At 45.3% G+C, this 16,387-nt stretch overlaps 1 protein-coding gene across 1 annotated transcript in view; it reads right to left on the reverse strand.

Moving 5' to 3' along the window:
• The window catches only part of LOC135905836 (zinc finger protein 665-like), a 58,545-nt gene extending 52,891 nt beyond the window's left edge, over positions 1-5,654 (reverse strand). Inside the window, exons 1-3 of the mRNA XM_065436887.2 lie at positions 5,233-5,654; positions 2,947-3,017; positions 1,058-1,193 (exon numbers count right to left, since the gene is read on the reverse strand). Of these exons, the coding sequence (XP_065292959.2) occupies positions 1,058-1,193; positions 2,947-3,017; positions 5,233-5,354 (329 nt within the window). The 5' untranslated portion in view covers positions 5,355-5,654. The remainder of the gene's footprint in view (positions 1-1,057; positions 1,194-2,946; positions 3,018-5,232) is intronic.
• Between the last annotated feature and the right edge of the window lie 10,733 nt (positions 5,655-16,387).

Consider the following 16,387-nt stretch of genomic DNA (forward strand, 5'->3'; position numbering starts at 1 on the left):
GTCGTCGTCACGTAGTCTTTGTCATACCATCATCATGGCTTCAGAATGCGCCTGTAACGGTCGTGATGCCGTCGCCATCGTACGACTTTACCATTACATCAATATCATTCATTAACATTATAATTAGGTTATGAGGTTTTACGTGCCAAAACCCCGACCTCTTTATGAGGCACGCTACAGTGGGGGCCTCGTGAAATTTTGACCACCTGGAGTTCTTTAACGTGCACCTAAATCTGACTACACGGATATTTTCGCATTTCGCCCCATCGAAATGCGGCCACCGTGGCCCAGATTCGATCCGGCAACCTAGTAATATCATTCATTCTTATTCCATTATCATTGCGTTAGCGTCATACCGTCATCATGCGTCCGGGCTCATAGGTCACTTTGGTAAGTGAAAGTCATAGCAAAGCGGTACAATATTTGAGCATGTGGCATACAGTCGAATCATCGAAAGTCTAAGATTGGTCGCTGCACTCTGAAATGAACGTCACTTAAGCAATATGGGCTGTCACTGGCTTGCTCGATTGCTTTAGGCACCCGCCATGGTTGCTCAGTGGCTATGGTGTTAGGCTGCTGACCACAAGATCGCGGGATCGAATCCCGTCCATGGCGACCGCATTTAGATGGGGCGAAATGCAAAAACACCCGTGTACTTAGATTTAGGGGCACGTTAAAGAGCCCCTGGTAAAAGAACCCCTGGTCCTCCACTACAGCGTGTTTCATAATCAGAAAGTGGTTTTGGCATGTCGAACCCCATAATTTTATTTCGTCTTTAGACGGACGCCTTTCTCTTTAGTATCTTTGCAAACGAATATGGTGTAGTACGTACGCATTTCACAAACTTGCAAGAGTTCTGAGCATGACAAGCATGTTAACACCACCTACACCATAACCCGTGTTTGTAACAACGGTTGTTATTGTGCGCGTTTCCCGCATCAGAGATCTCATCCATAGAAAAAAGTTAGACAGTGGAGGGACGGTTGCACCACGGGCAGCATTACGCACCGTCTGTGATTTGCTTTATGCAAAGAAATTTTTCCACACGTGGGCTCACCTAGCAATGTTTCCCGGAATGACCGATGCTTCCCCCATGCCTGCGCGGCTTGTACTGGTCTGTGCATGTTCAACGCTGCTCCTGAACTCCACAGGTTGGGCACTGGCGATTCCGCTTTCAGTGAGATGTGTATGGCCTGATAGGATAACAGAGGTGTTAGCTCGTCACTGTGCAAGGGTCATTCAGGGAGCGTCAACATTGCGTGCTGAAAAAAAAAACTACAACGATTAGTTGAAGCTTAGTGACAGGATAACCTGACTTCAGGACTTCCGTGTGTGGTGCTCTTTCGGGCAATGTGCCTTCAATACATATGACGAAATAGACGTGCTTGGCGGAAATTATGCAACGTTGGATTTCTTCAAAAGTACGTCTGTATCTATTACACTATAATAGAACACGATAGTGTTCCACGCTAGGACAACAGTACGCATTTTTAACGCGATAGCTCTACGAGCGTGTCGCAGAAAATCCGGTGTCTGCGTCCGGCACCGGCGTTGACCGTCTTGTGAGCAAAAAATCATTGCGAATCAGGCATACCGAACCACGCAAGCCTTCCGTGTAGCGCAAAGGCGTTACTGAACTTAGCGAATTTAAGTAAAATTCATCAGAAACACCGTAAATTGCGAGTTACACACAACCTACAGACATAATAGCGTCAGATTGTAATTTGAATACACGAGAAAATATTTTTTTAAGCGGACACTCAAACACAAACCTATTTTCCAGCGTTTCTACCACTTATGGAGCGGCGTCCAGATGGCGCTGGCCTCCGACCATAAGCGGCCCACGCAAGAAGACGCGTTTCTACCAGAAAGCTCGCTTTCGTGCATAGCGTATGCGGCCAGCGTTTCCCGGTAAACATTACTGTTACATAAGATGCAGTTACCGGGAAGCGCGAGAAGCAGCCAGGGATCTTTGAATGGTATCGCGTTCCACTCTTGAAGGCAAAGCTAAAGCGTCCTGCGCATATTTTTGTGTGTCTAATCGGAGTTAAATCTTGGCTCTACAGTTCCAGCAATAAGCATATTTTAGGTTTTACTAAGGTGGCGATGGGAAATATGCAAAATTCCATAAGCAAGCTTTTGCACTAGCCTAACTTGCCTTAACCATAAAGGCCGCGTTCTCGTCATAGTCATAGTTTAGCTTGGGACATTGTCTAAATACGTTAGAAATACCCGGTAACTATTGCACTAAAGTTGCTGAGGTCTGTTGCACTTAAAGGAAAATCTTCAAATGTAGTGACTGGAGCAAACGAAGTTTTGTTTTGGCGGTGAATGTTTTTATAAATATCTTTACATGTTGAATTTCTAAAAGGTGAGCAATATCAAGCTTTCAGATGTAATTGAGCGATAAAAGGATAAGACAGTTTTGGAAACAGCATCTAATAATATACCTAAAATGGTCGAAATGATATATGCAGTGCTCTGCAATATAATACAATGTTGTGGGTAGGACTTGCAAAGCGCTCGCAAACATTCAAAATTCCTGTAACTTAGTAATTTATGAACCAATTTTGGCCGCCTTAGGTGCTCTAGCACATACAGTTTTACAGAGCTGTGATAGCATTTTTCTTTTTTTTTGGGGGGGGGGGGAGGGGGGCAGAGCTAGAAATTTGTAAAATATGTCCTTGTCATTTGTGTTGTCCAAGTATGGCTTTCACGCTGTATGGCTTTAAGGCACCAATTTTCCCAATCTGCTATCCTGTTAATTCGCATTAGGGCTCTTCTTACGGTAACTGACGCGGTAACCGACACGGTGATGCGCGTAAAGTCTGTCCTTTTGTGCAGTAAATGCACAGCTGTAGTGGCCTATGTCAATTTTCTTTACTTTCAGGGTGGTCAAGGGTCTTCGCAAGTGGTATTGATAGTCGAAGGCCGTGCCGAACATACCAGTGACGTCCGTGGGATCGTTGTGGCTGTTCATCGCGTTCCACAGGTCTTCGAAGGAGTCATCGCAAATCCTATAATTGGACATATGTATTTTAATCGAACTCTTGTACAGATAAGGAAGGAAACATTCGCTGAAAGTTTGGTGAAAGCACAATTTGGAACAAAGCAACTGCTATTTTGTTAACGAATGTGATACATGTAATGTTTAATTTATCCCTATGCTCACTTCTGGCTCGAACAAGGGGAACCTTGTGTAATACGTGGCATGGGGAGCCCGATCATCGATCGTAGTGGATACGCCTCTGACTTGCATAAACATGCAAATCAAGTTTAGTGTAGATTAGTTTAGAACTTATTTTTATGTTCACTTGCAACGGTTTTGATTAGTGCTTTGTAGTTGGCTATACGTGTTCGGTTTTCAAGTTGTCGTGGTGCCAATAACTCATGGAGGAGGATTGCAATGATAATTTTGGAATATGCTAACTGGAATATTCTTGTCTAATGGTTCTATGAAATAGGGTGAGGCTCAAAAAAAGAGGGTGCATGAACTCCTTACATGCTTTGATTCAAAGCAGGGTTGCAATAAAAGGAGATGCTCCTTCCGCGGCTACTTGGATTCGCAATCGCCGCGGTGGTATTAGGATGTTCAAAGCAATATCAATACGAATCGTGGATCCGCGCCATGAGCAATCAATCTTATATATAATTAAAATTAGGAGCAACATGGCTCCCACAGAATAACAGTGAACCGACAGTTGCCTTTTAGGGAACACTCATTTTGAGCGCTTGAAAAGAGAAGGACGCAGTCATTTGAAATTAAGCATATGTGAGAAAAATGTGAGGCTTATAGCGCATGAAACGGCAAGGTTGAAAGGAAGACGTGGCATGTGTGTGTCACGTCTTCCTTGCGTTTTGTCTTTTCACGCGCTATGAGGCTCACGATATTGTACCAACAAGCCCTTATGACTCACTGCATTACGACAAAAATGCGTTCTTTTGAGTTTCCTTCACAGCTGCCTCTCGGAAAAATTAGGTTGAGCTGCGGGGCATGAACAAGCCACAATTGCAGACATAAGCCTCAGAACAAAGAAACGCAAATGATGGGACGGGCTTCTGTAGTTGTATACCGCAAATCATTCTTACTGGCGACTTCTTTACTGCAGCAGTAAAAAAAGTTGTCGAAGCTTATTCTTTAAAACCTCACATAGAACTTAAATATACTTCTAAGTTTCCCTTCAGCTATAAAAGGAAGAGACATCATCGAGCTGACAGCCGCGCGATGTGCAGCAGGAATGAACGGTGCGAAAGAGTTCTTACGTTATGCGTTAAAGAAACTCTCGTAAAGGGGGCGAATCAGTCGTCCGAGACAGCCACCCAGTACGCGATGGCATTTCAGGAATCGCCCGCCCTACTACAGATGAGTAGTTTCTTTGCTCGTTTTGTATGCGTTTCTCTCTATAGTGCCGGAATGGCGGAATGTGGTCGCGCGCTGGCCATGCCCATACGCTAGTTTGTTTACGCTCCCACGCTGGCTGCCAGGGCGTGGGAGCGTGGGTCACGTGAAGCAGTGGGCACTGACGGGCCATGTTGTGATCGCTGTGTCGAAAGGTACGTCGTGTGTACGTGAATCCCAGAATCTAAAGGTACGTCAGGCGTACCTGATTTGCTTCGGTTTTGGTAGCTCCGCGGCTCCCGCCTACCGATATTTTGCGAATGTTTTTGTGAAGGACGTTTATTTAGCTCAAAGGGGACCATTGGAAAAATATGCCTTTAATATTTCACAGCGCGCAGCATTCGAAAAGCCTGACACGAACGAAATTTTGCTTCACTGCGTGGGTTTCTTTAGCTGGCACGTAGGCCGGTATGTGTTTTTTGCATTTCACCATCAGCGTTGATAGGCCGTTGCTCCAGGAACAACAGGGGTGAACTCGAACTCGGCACCACAATGCCGTAGCCACTGGGCCACCGGAACAGGTATGCGACGCGGTGACCAAACACGAGCGACAAACATGTTCTTCAATAGAAGCACTTGCTGCCCGCAGTGACATTCCTTTGGACCTTAACGACAAACAGCCGCAGCTGTGCTTACCTTGACGATATTTTGGCATCAGCCGCGCATCGACGTGCGAAAAAAGTAAAAAATGTCGCCCACGTACGCAGGCTGAAGTTGTCACTCAAAGGCCTGCCTTGAAGTAAGAAAAAATCTATAGCTATCAACGCCTGCGTTCCGGGTCATACCTACGGGAACAATATTCGTCGAGACTTTTCACAAGCGGCAAGACTCACGTAGTGCTACAGTCTGGAGTGCCCGAAGCGCCTTCGAAGAATTCCTGGCTTGTGCTCGGCATTGCTTCGTCGTCGAAGTTAAACGCAGGAGGCGTGTGTCCACTGTTACTTTCTTCAGCCATGGCTGTTTGGGCGCCTCTGGAGCACTAGCGTCTGTTTCGTGACAGAAGCACGTATATTTGCCGCCCATGCGCAGTCAATGCCGATGGGTAAAGGGAAAAAATTAAACGTTTGGCTCTTTGGAAATTAGAAGACAGCCGTAGGGCTCATCTGAAAAAAAAAAAAAAACAGCGTATAGAGTGCGTCACTACCTCGACGCTAAAATGCTCATATTTTAACGGTAGAAGAGGCGTTCTAATAACCCGCGCTGTCTTGCCACAAAACGATCAAAACCGTGTAGCCCCCTCTCCCGGTTAAAAACCGTTGACATGAAATGTCTTCTTTTTTAAGCCGAAAGTCTAAGATGGCTCGTGGGTCGAAAATTTGTCCGTAGGGCGTTATGGCATCAAAATTCAAGCGCATGCGCCAGTATTTCTTTATCAATAAAAAAAAAGAGTTCGATCACCTTTCCTCGCGTTTAACGGACACCCTTCTATTAAGCAGTGTAGCCTCAAAAGTGTCTGTTTGTGGTTTCCACGGTTTTGTAAATGCCTGGCGAGCAATGTACACGTGTCTTATGAGGTTTTGGGGAGTATCAGTACGTCTGCGTCAACTGGACCTGTCGTATAAGGTTAGCGCTGTCTTTCTGATTTGCCTTTCCGTGTCCGTCTCATTCTGTGCTACGAGAATATATAAAAGCCCCTGTAGCTAGCTTCGTCGAATTAAGCGCTAAAAACATCATTCAGGGAACCAGCGTGTGTCTCCCAATGGTCTTCACAGACTTGCCACGGCCGTTCTAGCGGGCCTTTAACCACGCAGAAACAGTGGCGATGCCTAAGTGACCGAAAACGAGCAACAGCGAAAAGCGAGTTAACATAACGCAAGTAATAATAGAAAGTAACAACGCATTCGAATGACAGAGGTCAAGTAATTTAATGAATCTCTTGCGAGCGCGCAGGCTTTCGCTTTCATCCTCTTTAGCGCATGCTAAAGAAACCATAATCTTTTAATTTTTCTTCTTTAATTAAGTACTATGAAGTGCAGGGGAAAATTTGTGCACGTTAAGCAATTCGGAAATATATATAATGTAAACATTTTCACTTCCAGAACTCTCTCTCTTAAAGCGGACGCAGTTTGTCCTCGGTCCGTTAGGGGGCGTTGCGGTCGTGGGTGGGGAGGTCGTGCGTTCTGGATGTTGCTGTTAATGAGCTCTTCTTTTACCCTTCTTGCGTTTGCCAGCGGGGGCGTTTGTCATCGTGGTTTTCTTTTTTTGTCTGCCGACTCGGTGAACACGTGATCCCATTGACAGCTTGAGTGCATTCAGACCATCTAATTAAGTACCAAAGATGGCAGCACAATCAGAAGCACATTTTATTCATTTTTTTCGTGTAAATATTGGAAGTTGTTTCGCGCTATAGGATAGGATAGGGATAACCTTATTAAAGTGCCGGCAAACGACGGTTTAACGCGTCGTGACACTGGCCAAGCGTCGACCGGGGTTATACCTTACGCTGCACTAGCCCAGTTGGGCCCGTTTGTAGTGGGTCATGAGGCTTGTGCTTTTCGAGCGCACACCGGGCCTGTTGGACGGTCCATAGTTGTGAGTCCTTGTCTGCAGACTGCAGTGCATCTTGAAGTTCGGGCGCTGTTGAACCTCAGGGCGGTCCCTCCGTTAGCAACCAGTTTGTTGCATTGCTGGGCGATCCCACTGCAAGTGACCGGTCTCCCGAAGCTCCACCGACATTACTTATTGGGTACCGTGGCGTTGTCGGCGAGCTGCAGGCATCCGGTAGGCCATGGCGACCGAGTAAGGGCGAGACGACGTTTTGCTAGTGCGAAACTTGCATTGTTTTATTCCATGGTAGTTGAAAGAAAATAAGAAGAGAATGAATCATCAAGTATGAAGTATGAAGTATATCACAGGTACATTTCGGAGCCACTTAAATAGGCTCTCTACAATCGCGTGGGCGGGATCTTGCTTTCGTCGATGACACGTGACAAGCACAGAGAGAAGGCCCCTCCTCCTGCAGTACCAAGCACGGGAAGGAGAAGACGATCCTCTTTTCGACGAATCCGGGGAGAGCGTCGGGTGAGTGACCTCTCCGGTAGCGTGGGGATGACGCAGCACCCACGGGCCCCGAAGAGACTGGTGAAGGGGATGTCGATCCTCTTTTTGACGGATCCAGGGAGAAGGTCGGGTGAATGACCTCTCTTCGATGAATCCGGGGAGTGCGTCTCTCTTCGACGAATCTGGGGAGAGCGTCGGGTGAGGGACCTCTCCGGTAGCGTGGGGATGACGCAGAACCCACGGGGCCCGACCATGAGAGGGCAAGGGGATGACGTAGCACCCACGGGGCCCTTGGCGTCCGGCCATACCTAACAGCGGGTAAGTCCTGGAAGTAGCTGCCGTCGGGCGCTATGATGCAGCCGCGAAGCCTACGTGGCTTGCGATTGGTGTTCTATCGCTTCTGCTGCACGCCTGACCCGTGGGTGCACCGATCATTTGTTCAGGCATGTGATAAGATGCGAATTAGAAGCTGATGCCAGGTCCCGGTTCCTGCGGATCGTTTAGAGTTTCTTCCAGTGATGGCGTCAGTGTCGTAAAATTTTTTTCACACTCGCTACAGGCAGCGCTGATCTTGTGAAAAAAAGAATGCCGTGCTACCTGCATCGCCAGTTCAAAAAAATTTTGTTGCGCGAACTTTCATGAAATATATAATTAGAAGACTGCTGCATGCATTCCGAGAATTGTCCAGTAACACGTAACCGTTCTTTGGCTCTAATCTTAGTTCGCTTTTGTTTACTTGGTTTTCGTAGCTTTTGCGTGTCTACCTACCCATCGCTTTCCAATGTCTAAAAATGCACGCGCAGTAGTAGATAATTCTCAGAATTTCGGTAGCATCTTGTGTTGTTTATCATGTCTGTCCTGCATAGACCACATCATGCTGCATATTGAAACTGTCGGATTGTAACTTGTTCATCAAGCAACGTTTCAGAAGTAGTCAATAGATCTACTTAGCTGAGAAGTGTGTCGTGTTCAATGTCTGTAGAGTGTGCCCTAAGTGATTCGACGTCCGAGGAAAGCAGCGACAACCCACCTTTTGCTTTGACCGCAGCTACGCACTGGTTAACCTCACTGTACGCGGTCTGAAGTCTCACTTTGTTCAAGCGTTGCACTTCATGCAGAAACGAGAATTCTGTCATTGCGCTTCCCTGTATGTGATGAAATGTGAAAACGTCCTTGGCATTTGTGAGATATAGGCTTTAGGAGCTGGTCGCTCTCAAAGGAGCGGCGTACACAATTTTCATGGGTAGAACATTTCTTAGGCTGCGAATCATCTACAATTGCACTATTATCCCAGCTCCCAACCAGCTATTCTGTCATCTATCACTAAGAAGAAAATACATTGTCACATGTGCAAATTAGACAACGTGCAATCACAATCGTTCTGTAGGTAGTTGGACCTCCGAAAAGCACAGTCTCACGCATGGCGAGCTCTCCGTGGCATTCGCGCTTCTCCTCCGCAACGCAATACGTTGGAGGCACTCGCTCTCCACCAAGGCTAAAGAGAAGTGAGTGTTGCAGAAGATTTTTATGAGGCAATGGCAGGTGACAGAGTGCTACGAAAGAAAATTTAATTGTACGACGTTCCCTTCATGCAAGTTTCTGGAACGGACGAACCTTTCTCGATGGAAGAACCGGAAGCTGCTCTACTGTTTCATTCTCACTAAAGGCACACTGCGCTGACTGGCATAGCACGAACAAAATGCGGGGCAGTTTCTGGTGCAGGGCAATAATCCACCATTGTCGAAACGGCACCTGCCTTGACTTTCACGAGCACTGTCAGCTTAACTGTAAGAGTATTTACAGCGGGTATGATGTGTCCATGTGTAGTTTGCTATATAAAATGCTTGCTCTACCTCCCACAGTAACCTAATCCGAAGAACAATTTTGGAATGAAACGTTCTGCTCTATGGAACATTTCTTATGGATTAATGAAACAGGTTGAAAAATAAAAATGAGAGTGTGTGGATGGTTTCTCCGATTACGATGCAAACCAGCAGTTGCATTAGAAAATTTTCATTTGTACCCGCCTCTGGTGATTTGGCATCGCCGCGGTAAATGTAGCGTGTACACGCTATATACATTCAACACTCACGGATGCCGGAGCTATGATGAATATATGGTATTTTGTATATTTGCAACTATGGACCTAAATGACTTGCCATATATAGAACACAGATTTTTTGTCCTGTAGCCCAGTCTTAATTTGAACAATTCAGAACGAAATGATGAATTCGAATGAATTGAGGATCAATGAGGATGGAGTTCATAAATGATTCTCAACAAGCGATGCTCAATTTCCTTCTACTATGCTGCTCGCAGATGGCTATCCGAGAATTTCTTGAAGGATCACGTTTATTGTGAGAAGAGCAGGCAAAATTTCTTATGATAGATGCAATGCTGAGCAAGAGCGTGGCTAATACGCGACGTGCTACTACAGTTGTTCACAAATGGTAATGGGTAGCATAGTGTACCATGACTTTCCCCTACTTTATCACTGCTCTATACAGTCGCCCATGTTTGGTAGTTTAAAAACAATTTATAACCCTTTATTATAAATTTCAGTGGTAAAAGCACTCTTAAAAAAACAAAACCAGAAGTGGTTTCATCGGCCAAACTACTCCAAGCGACAAAAGGGCAGCTTGCGCAACAGTAAGTTTTTTCTTTAATACTCATTGGTCACCCTTATGCAACACAGGCAAACGCGCAAGCAATCGTTTCATACCAACTTGTGGTTTTTCCACCAACGGGCTTAAGTTTTCTAAAGATAGAGTGTTTTGCGGGAATAACCTACTTAGTAACACTTTCTTTACGTGACAAATTACACTGTTTTTGTGCACTCTGACGATTCATCCTGAAAAGGCTTACCGGTTCGGCAAAGCAAGCGTGCAGTGCAGTGCTTACAGCTAATAAAATCAAAGGCGCTCTTTCGTGCAAGACACATCACCTGAAAAACTCATGCCGCACTAGGGTGCCTGAACATAAATTTTCACCACCGGGGCTTCTTTAACGAGCACCTAAAAGCATGTAAACGCGAGTCTTTTACAGTACAGGAGTGAGTACAGTACAGGAGAGTGAGTACTAGCACCCAGTTGGGTGTGCGCAGCGCAGTAATTATACATAAGAGAAAAAAAAATTATTCGTTAAATATATTCGCTTCGCGTTGTGACAAGTCTTATCTTAAGAGCTAAATAGCTGAATTTGCGCTGGACTTTGACACTACTTTCGCACCGCCCATGCATCGACGCGTCCGTATCTAAGAATGTTGCCTATTTAAAATCTCAAGTTGGCTGTCAACAAAGCCCCGTTTCAGGTAGAAAAATGCATAGCTGGTAAGTCCTTCATTCAGGGCCGTGTCTGCGGGTAACAGTATTCAATTAAAATTTCACAAGCGGTAAATCTCACGTTGTGTAGGTGCCCAGAGTAGAGGAAGCCCCTTGGGTATCGTTACGGCTTGCACTCGAGGTTACTTCGCCCGTGAAGCTGAACACAAGAGGCATGTATTCATCGCTCCTTTATTCAGTCATGCCTTGTGTTTCGGTGATTTAATGGTCTGGTATGTATTCACCACTGCGCGGCGCTGAATCACCGCGCATGCGCATTGAGAGCCAAGAACGAACGCGAACAAATAACGCTTTCGGCATTACGCGATTTAGAATAAAATGAGATTGTAGATGTTTTAAAAACGAGATGATAGAGTGCGCCGCTACCTTGACGCTAAAGTGCAAATTTTTGAATGCGAACAGAGTCACCCTGATTACCCGTGCTATCTTTCCGCCAAATCATGTAAAGGAACCAACGCTCACTTCCAAAAAAAAAAAACGTTTATGTGACGATATCGTTACTTTTTTTCGATGCTCTTGTCAACGTGAAGCGCCCAGCTTGCAAGGGAGAAATTGCTGCTTGTGTAAGGACTCTTGAAAATGTAGGAGGTACACCAGGTAAATTAGCCCTAACAAGCGTACGATTCTCAGATGTGAAATATAATTCTTTGTTGGTGACACCTTTCAACCCATGATTCTGGCGCAATATTTGGAATGACTGCGCAAAGCAGCTACGGCGTCGTTCTGAGTGGTGTTGCTCACTTGAACGCGATGGTTTCGTTCAAGTTTTTCTTATATTTGCTTGCGCGTGTGTTCAAAGTGTGCCGTGCGCTTCACTTTAAATTTTGCGTCACCTAACGCACGGCATTAAATTATTGGCGAAAGGTGTGAGTGGAGGCTTTCTGTTATCGTGACAGTTCATGCGGCGGCATCAGACGCGCTGTCTCTTGTCGTGACGATTAAATGCGGAACGCTCGGCGAAGAAGCGTCGCTTTATGTTCGTTCACTCTCCGTAACACAGACACAGAGTGTCCGACGCGCAGAAAAATTAGTTGGTGGAGCGTCTTCTAGACACTGTTGCTTTGTCTGAAAACTGTTGGATATGAATGGTGTCGCACGCAATAGCAAATAATTCTTTGAAAATATTTCGCATACATTGCTATACATTAGGACTGTGTGCTCGCCATAGTACTTTTGACTAATGAAATATGTTTTGACTGGCCAATTATAATAGATGCGTTATTCTGGACGAATAAAAGTGAAGTTGCTTTTGAAACCTCTGTGACGTTGGGCTTTCTTTCCTATTTGCTCACATTCTTAAGGAACCGAATGGAGCAATTGCCGCCAATAAAAGCCTAATTATGTTCACATTAAGACATACTCCACTCCCATAGTTAAATGATACGCTGGCGCTTCAGCTGAGGCGAATTCGAAGCTCGCCTCAGCCTAATAAGGAAGATAACTGCTGGCGTAGCACTCGGCTAGAGAACCTGGTATTTATGAGCTGCACATGTGTGGCCATACATAATTGAGGATGTATAATTTTTTTTAGGAGGGTTTCCGTACAGTGATAAAATGAAGGAAAAGACAGTACAAAGAAAAAAAAGAAAAAAAAGGAACATAACATGTGATTTGAACTCGTAACCCTTCAATGTTGCCCGGAAAGGTAGCTGAGGCGGTTGGTTCGTGAAGCCACAGGTTACTTTCAAGCGCCATAGCTCCTGCTCCGAGCCTCATACTAGAGCTACACGCTAGAGCTAGGGCTATACGATGTCCGCGCAACCTTGAGCGATCAAGAAAGCGCGTTTTCCCTTCTTGGCCGGCGGATAGGGGGGGCTTCGTTCCGGCCGCAAAGCTCTCCACATCTCTGTAAGGTGCCTGGTGGTGGTCTCGTGCTGACGATGACCTCTCGGTGAGCGCATATTTCCCCCCCCCTCATCTTTTAAGAGGTTCAATACATACAAGCATTTGTCTCGCAAACCAGATTTATTTCAAGGGAATTTCCCACGTCTCAATAATTTCTCTCGTCGTATTCGAGTGATGATTGCCGTGTTATAGTTTGTTAACGAAGCTTTCCCTTAAGTCTAAATATTTTAAGGCAGTTTGTCGTGTGCGGATCATGGCCACGCATGCTTATATCGCCTTCCATTTCTCTACCACGGTTGCGCTTTAAAACCACGGCGCTGCAAGTTTGCTTCAGAGACTTTCCTTCCCTCTTCTCCGCCCTTAAACTGGCTCTCTTAACTACTAAACGCAGAGACAAAGCAACAACACGCGCATTAGATTCTATAGAGGAGATGAATATTTACAATTATTATTACGGTTATAAATATATTCGAGTGCTGGTTGCCGTGTTATATTTTGTTAACGAAGCTTCCCCTCAAGTCTAAATATTGTAAGGCAGTTTGTCGTGTGCGTATCATGGCCACGCATGCTTATATCGCCTTCCGTTTCCCTACCACGGTTGCGCTTTAAAACCACGGCGCTGCAATATTGCTTTCCTCCCCTTCCTTCTTCTCGGCCCTTAAACTGGCTCTCTTAACTACTACACGCCGAGATAAAGCAACAGCGCGCGCATGCGATCCCATAGATGAGATGAATACATATATATATAAAAGTATCAGTCATAGCTCTCGTAGTAAAGCCTTCTGAGCCGTTTCATTTTTTTCTTTTTTTTTTCTTTGAAAGAAGTTTTATTAGGGTTATTATAGTTACACGAAGGTATTTCGCCCTCGTAAGCAGCAGTTCTTGAGATAATTACTCTGGCTAGCTTGCCACGCTATGCGTGCCACCCTCGCACATGTTTAAGCTTTTCCTAGACCCTAGAGCTATACTATGTCCGCGCAACCTTGAGCGATCAGAAAGCACGTTTTCTGCTCTTGGCCGGCAGAGAAAGGAGGCTTTGCTCCGGCCGCAAAGCCCTCCACGTCTCAGTAAGGTGCCTGGTGGTGGTCTCGTGCGGACGCTGCAATCTCGGTGAGCGCATATTCCCCCTCATCTTTTAAAAGGTTCAATACTTGCAAGCATTTGTCTCGCAAACCATACTTATTTCAAGGGAATTTTCCACGTCTCAATAATTTCTCTCGTTGTATTCGAGTGCTGATTGCCGTGTTATCGTTTGTTAACGAAGCTTTCCCTCAAGTCTAAATATTTTAAGGCAGTTTGTCGTGTGCGTATCATGGCCACGCGCGCTTATATCGCCTTCCGTTTCTCCACCACGGGTGCGCTTTAATACCACGGCGCTGAAATTTTGCTTCAGAGACTTTGCTTTCATTCCTTCTTCTCCTCCCTTAAACTGGCTCTCTTAACTACAGGCATGCAGAGACAAAGCAACAGCGCGCGTATTCGATCACGCGCTCGCCGAGTACGTGATCAAGCTTTTCCTAGTCTCTAAAGCCGCTAAAGTTCGCCCTTCTCCACGGGCGGCCTTCGCGGACAACATCAGTCCCTTTCCACATATATGGAATAATTTGGTATATATCTGGATATGAATGACATGACAGGAGTGCATGACCTAACATGAATGGCATGACATGAATGGCATCAATTGCATGACATGATATTACTGACCATGCATGCATCAGCACGTCATTCCGGGTCATTCTTATGTAATCCACGCATGTCTCACCCCACATGTCCTAATACATACATCAATGAAATAACCTCGACTTCATCCCCTCCTGTCATTTTGTCACTTTCATGACAATGATGTCATGACATGCATGCAAATCATGTTACTTCATTTATATTATAGATATCGTGATATAAAACTTGCAAGAAAATGAAACCGACATGAATGACAATCATGTCATGACATGAATGTTATAATTGAGATGAGTATAATGGATAGAATCATATTTGTTACATATCATATTCATGTATGTTACAATCATATTTCATGCCATGTATGTCACAAAATGATTGGCAGGAACGCCAACGTCTATGTCAAGCCACTGCATGATTCCAAAGAATGTCATAGCGTGACAAGAATTAGATAAACTCGTGACATGCATCCATGCATGCACCACATCTCATTTCCATGACAAGAACTTATTATGACCAGTGGACCAACTTGTGTACTAACTTGGACCGATGATTGTACGTATATAATCGTGTTCGGGATACTGCTATTGTCGTTGCATCTTTATTCCAGTTTCGTATTCTGATTCTTGCGTCTGATTCCCTCATGCCATTAGCGCTCGAGCTTGGTGGCACACGTAAAAAATTTACTTAGTACTTATGGACGTGTCCTAGAAAAAATAGACGAAATATGCACAGACAATTCTGGGAGACATTAATGACCAGCTCGAAGGAAGAGGATCAAAAAGAAGTCATCCTCATGGCCATAGACGCCGCTGAGCTCCAAGAAGCATCAGCCAGATGAAAAGTGAGAAGCAAGCTGGAAAAACTGGAAGAATGACTCCTCGGTACTCTATTTGCGGGTGCAAATAAACGTTATTTCTCTCTCTCTGTCTCTCTCTCTTTAGTACATACTGCAGACCAGACTGTGGTCCTTTCATGACGGGCAGACATAATTACCTACAAGACTAGGAAATATAAATAGAAAGATGCATATAGATACATTCATATACATTCATATTCTAAGGATAGCAATTAGATGAACAAATTATATTTTCTTTGATACATTGCCCACAATACGCTTTGTGAAAAGTTTAAAACTCAAAGTTTACTCAATCATTGTTACCGGTCGATTGTAGAAAGCGGAAGAGGGTGCGAGCAGAGCGACGTAACCTAGATGAAACCACAAGATTAGTGAGAATAGGCAACTAATAATTGCACGCCAAAGGCAAGGGTGTTTGAGAGTCGAGCTTGCCGTGATCATTCAATAGCGAAGAGAACACATTTATGCAGACACACTCCCCAGCGCAACGAAAAAAAAACGTACACATTCAAAATGACATTCACAAGTTGCACATGACACCTCAGCAGCACACGTGCCGGGAGACGGTTGCATCTATTAAAACAGCGTCTGAAAATCAAGTTTCCCGTGAGCGTTGATTTCTGAGCACCGCACAACATCGCGCCTCCTCCCCTTTCCTACCAAAACTCGTACCGGACTTTGACAGCGCTTCTCGTCGTTAGCAGGCCGCTTAATCAAACAGAGGTGCGCTCGTTCCTGGAGCACAGTGTCCGAATACGAAAACGCTACAGGAACTTCCACCGTGGCAGCGTGATCACGGCTCGGCCAAGGCTGAACGAGGCAGCCTTGCACCATGCCACTCATTCGGATGGCTAAAAAGGACAGAGACTTCAGGTTGAACTGCAGTATGGCCGTCAAGGCACCCATTTGTGTCCTCAATTGATACCACGGGCAGCCGTTAGCAAACATTTTATTTCTGCATTTTCTTACCCATCTCGCTCTCCATGTGCCTCTTTCACAATAATAGGATTGTTCGTAGAAACCATGCAATCGTTGTTACCGTCGTCCTCCACTTGCTGCCGTCCTGAAACGCGCGCACTCGGGTCAATTATATTTCACTGTACGCGCGTCACACACATAACACACCGGTTTTACATAAAACACACTAGTGAACCTGCTAATGCTTTTATGAGCCCCAAACAATGCTGCCTAGCTAGCTGCCTGTATCGACCGTGTGCTTCGCACAAGGTTGTTTCCTACGGTGAGTGCGATCTGCAGAATTTCTTT

The sequence above is a fragment of the Dermacentor albipictus genome, unplaced genomic scaffold (assembly GCF_038994185.2).
Source record: "Dermacentor albipictus isolate Rhodes 1998 colony unplaced genomic scaffold, USDA_Dalb.pri_finalv2 scaffold_14, whole genome shotgun sequence".
Lineage (NCBI taxonomy): Eukaryota > Metazoa > Arthropoda > Arachnida > Ixodida > Ixodidae > Dermacentor > Dermacentor albipictus.